The sequence below is a fragment of the Haliotis asinina genome, chromosome 10, assembly GCF_037392515.1.
Source record: "Haliotis asinina isolate JCU_RB_2024 chromosome 10, JCU_Hal_asi_v2, whole genome shotgun sequence".
In the NCBI taxonomy this organism is placed as follows: Eukaryota; Metazoa; Mollusca; class Gastropoda; order Lepetellida; family Haliotidae; genus Haliotis; species Haliotis asinina.
The window spans coordinates 52,484,467-52,489,253 of NC_090289.1; the positions used below are offsets into that span (position 1 = coordinate 52,484,467).

At 40.5% G+C, this 4,787-nt stretch overlaps 1 protein-coding gene across 1 annotated transcript; it reads right to left on the reverse strand.

Annotated features, from left to right (window-relative positions):
- Window positions 1-306: 306 nt before the first annotated feature.
- LOC137298895 (uncharacterized) lies at window positions 307-3,797 on the reverse strand. The gene is made up of 2 exons (XM_067831259.1): window positions 3,723-3,797; window positions 307-3,258 (listed from the first exon to the last, which is right to left on the reverse strand). Exon 2 carries the CDS (start codon window positions 2,967-2,969, stop codon window positions 1,932-1,934), a length of 1,038 nt encoding a protein of 345 aa, XP_067687360.1. The 5' UTR covers window positions 2,970-3,258; window positions 3,723-3,797; the 3' UTR covers window positions 307-1,931.
- Between the last annotated feature and the right edge of the window lie 990 nt (window positions 3,798-4,787).

Below are 4,787 nucleotides of genomic sequence, written 5' to 3' on the forward strand. Positions count from 1 at the left end.
TATTGTTCAGGAATTAAATTCTGATTAAATTCTGGTGAAGTAATTCATCGTTTGATTGTTTGGTGTTATCGCCTGCTTCAAGGCGGCCCTGTTGACAATAAACAAACACATACTTGGATAATGGTGTACGCAGGAGGATGACATACGATATGCATTGCCACATGGAAGGCTGCATGCTGGGCATTGATGTCATGTTCATACAGCGACAATAACATGTCATGAATATCTCTTACAACATACACCGACAAAACATCTTTAGTGGCAAACCGCTACACCATGTTACCATGACAACACTAACACACGGAAGCAAAAGAAAATATAGTCTGAATATTTTATTATTCATATTCTTTTTGTGACTAATATTGTTTGAAACAGGTCTTGGCACATGTACATTTCTGCAAGAACAAACCGACTGTCCCATCCCTGAACAGCGCTATACATACTTAAGTAGAGATATAAGTGTATAAATAGCTTTAATCTGGAGTCGTCACGGTTGTTTACGACAGCTGAACATTATGGCTTCCCAAAGACACACACAGGGCTTTCAGGGCAGTCACAAAACAATTTCCATAAATTGTATGCCTTTTTATCATTTTACCAGCAGTGGACTTACGAGTTACGGCTTTCATAAAATATGACTTAAACAACTTCCCATGAGAGTAAAGGTTCCGCATGATAAATTAACACAGGATAGAAAAATATTACGAGAGTCCCTTTAATACGAGCGTTGGCTCAACATTAATATATCGGAAGCGCGGCAAGAATATGGACTGGTTGGTGATATTAATAAGTTATTCCCTGGATTTTGTATTAAATTTCACAGGTGTTCACTATCTGCTTAACCATTACTTGACATCCAGGTGGCGCATATAGTGTAGGATTCAGCCAATAACGTCAAAATCAGCTGTGCTTATATTTATGAAAAGGAATGAAAACAGCGAGTTGAATAAATTGTGAATGTGGATGAAACTTAACAATTTAGTGCTGCTGCAGTAGAGAATGACGTCGACCCAGCTGCAACGTTGCCGCGAGAGACATCCCTATGGATGCTTTCACAGTGTCACACACCATTTGCGATTAATTTCACGTTGACAATGAGATGGTTTTGCTGAATTAGTGAGCCTTAATAATTTAAAGTAACATTTCCATCAAACAAAGAAATTATTTGACAACAAAGTTTACGCCAGAATGTAAATATTTATAAACGTGAGAGTTACCAACCGTCTCTAATCATGACTGTAAAGTGTAAAGGTTCCTCAGGAAGGTAAAGAACAGAACCATACAAAGACCCCTCCATTCAAATTAATTAAGTACATACGATTTGTATATCTCATCCCATATACTGTGATATTTAGTAACGATTAAAATTTGGTATTGCAATAATATGCTAAACACGTACAAAATATGACATTTCTTATAATATCATGCACATCATATAAAATTTACACAGAAAATAAGATGTAATACCACATGACACATCCACCATATGGGAGGAGTGTGGGCGTGTCTGACCCTGGGGTCATGGAAGCATAGCCCCCACTCCAAAGAATAACTGCAGTAAACCGGAAATCACTGGAAGAGTTACGAGCCTTCGTAAAGTCAGCAGTACTTATCCTTCAGGTCACTATTAATCCTCAGCACGAGCACTTAACACCCAGGAATCAGGACGTGGCTGGAATTATCAACTCAGATTTATTCATCCTCATCAAACTGGTTCACAAAAATGAATCACCATCTTTTCTGGGTAAATGACAAGACATAAGTTACTTTTTCGAAAGAATCTGCTTTCAAGATTTGGTAATGGGATAACGTATGGAAGCACACACGTATCACACACAGGGTACAGATGCATAAACTGTTCGCCATGGATGCTTTATGCCGTTGCCCGAAGTGCATCTGATGACGGCTGTGGATCAACTGTCAGTCAGTGTTTAGGCCTCGTACTCCTTTGAGTACGCATCTGCAAGTTCATCCGGGGGTCTGAGTTCCACCTGGAAGTTATGTGACTTGCCCTCCGTGGACAACCTCCTGGAGTACAGCTTGAAGCAGGCACCAAGAGCCAGCGCCATCTTCCGGGCGTTCAAAGAAGAGTCACATAGGTAAGCATGGCACTCCGTCACCTTGCTACGTGAGGACAGTTCCTTAACCACAATGAACGTAAACACACGCCAGTATTTGATGTCCTGTACACCATACGATATGAAGTCTATTGGCACCATACCGTACTCAACTCCCTTCACCTTATTCAGTTTATGCTCTCTTATATCAATGCCCTTTGGTGTGAACACAAGGTAAACTAAAGGAAGCTCCAAGCGATCTGTTGCCTCAAGACCCTTCTTGACCTTGTTGACCATCTCGTCCACTGGCTTCCTCACATGGTGGAGTCCATACAAGCCTTTGGAGTCTTTCTTGCCCAAGTACTTGGCAACAAACAACTGAGGTAGACGATCAATTCGAATTTGGTTGAATTCCGAAGAAAACGGCCTGTGTTTCGGCTTTTTCTCAAACTTTGTTAATTTCCTAAGAAGTGCAAAGGGGGATTTCTTTTTCTTCTTTTCCTTTGTGGGACTAGAAACAGATTTTGATTTCTTATCGTCTTTGCTCTCGGCATCTGCAGCCACTGCAACAGCCCCTGCAAGGGCAACAGCTGACGTACCGTTAGCTGTGGGCTTCTCTTCATCCTCTTCCTCTTCGTTATCGTCATCACTAGGTTCTTCCTCAATAACGTCCTCTTTCATACTGCTGCTGCTTGAAGCAGCTCCCATTGAATCGCTGTCCCGTAAACTGTTTTCTCCATCACCTACAGATATGTTGGTGTCGGGTTCCAAACAAAGTCCCGTGTCAAATTTTCCAACCACATCGTTGAAATCTGTGTCGCTATTCAATGAAACGTCATCTCCTAGCACCAACACATCATTAACACCCTGCGACGATGAGCACGAGACAGTTTCCTCCTCAGCAGACGACATTTTGACAGGTAAATATGGTGAGCAGACGAGAACGTATTTCCCCCAACTAGACTGTCCTCTGTGATAACTAGACGTGTTCACAACAGAGATCTACCCGGAGCCATACCTGATAATAGTTCGTAACAACTTGCGTGAGTCCGATCGATGTTGTACTGTATGTGACAAATTCCACACAGTGGCTTTTCGCTGAAATGCGTTGATCTCAAGCAATTGAGTGAGTCGCACCCATTCAAGCCGTGGCTTCACGTAGGTAATGATGCACACGTCGTTTTCAAGTCCCTTTGTAGCGCTGTCAACAGATAAAAGAAAAACGTGAAAACTAAACTATGATGACTGATTCTGTCAGGGTTAGGTCTCACTTCTTTCCCACTCTCGTTTCTGTGACCCCAGACAGGACAAAATCCACACAAATCGATTCAGACAAAATCACTGAACCATTAAGCCAAGGCAGATTTCTTACAGCAGCGTGAGCACTGAAGGCTTAGTGAAGTCATACACATGAGATCTATAAGTTCAATGTTATTTTTATCGTTGAGGTATACAAAGACTTCGATGTACCACTTGCCCCAACACGGCGACTCTGTTACTGTCACAAGCACAACAACCAACTGAAAGGCGGTTTCTCTTAATTTTCTCCAACACTAAATGTCATGTCTGGAAACGACACGGGCCCGCAAATTGGGAAATTCGTAGTTTAACAAACCAAAGTCTTCATTAGCTTGGCAATCCTTAATTAAATACAGTTCTACATACCTGGAGACGCGCTCCCTCCATGACTAACCCGTCAGGCACACCGCTCAGGTATGCATGCCGTACAAACCCGTCCACGAGAGCTATTTATAGAACTCGACGCGCAAGACGGCAAGCAGGTTTATAGGTGAGGTTCTTTTAGGGTTGGTGATTTCCCTTGGGGCGACACTGATTAATACAATATTCTTTGTATGGGTGTTTCGTGGACAGGTTGGGTTTAATTAAGATATGTATCCTCAAGTGTTCGCCCGCAGGGAAGTAGTGTTAGCGCTATAGAAATACAATATGCACTTCGGGAACAACAAATAAACATTATGTTTTCAAATCCGATTCACATTTCGTGTCGAGTTTCAAGTTTATTCGCCCGTGTTTTTATCCCGTTTACATAATCGACTGCATTTGCCTCACATGATCTATTAGATATGTCAGTAATCAAATTTATGAAAATATTAAAATTATAATATTTGTTTTTCTTTTAATTTAATTGATTTCTTTTATGCGAGATAAGCTAAGCTTGTAGTGGTCGTTTTATTTTTTATTCTATTTATTTCATTTACTTGTCGTTTTGGGTTTTTTTTGTTAGGTTTTTTTTTTTGTTTCTTTATTTTTTCTTTGGTTGGTTGGGTTTCTTTGTTTGTTAGTTGTGGTTGTTTAAATTTTTATTCTATTTATTTTATTTACTTGTTGCTCTTGGCTTTTTTTGTTTATTTTTTGTTTTGTTGGTTGGAGGTTTTTGTGTTTGATTGTCGTGGTTGTTTTGGGTGGAGCCATCATTAGGGTTTATTTTTCAATTCAACAGATATACTTTAAAATACTTCAGGTGTCTTCGATTCAAATATTATATTTCAAATAGGCTCTTAGTGTTGCTAGATAGAAAAGACATGGACAGGTGACCAAGAAGCATCAGCAGATTCGCTTGATGTCGGCATGTGATGAATGCATACTTGGCACCTGTGGACGACGTTATGTAGCTGTTGGTGTAGCTGTTGTTGTTCCGTTCCGATAAATACGCATTTGGTAAATATACATCTGCCTCTTCTACCACATGCGGACTTCTACAACATACGA

Bases quoted from the DNA above. Each gene is read 5' to 3' on its own strand.
- LOC137298895 (XM_067831259.1), bottom strand. From the start codon at position 2,969: ATGTCGTCTGCTGAGGAGGAAACTGTCTCGTGCTCATCGTCGCAGGGT.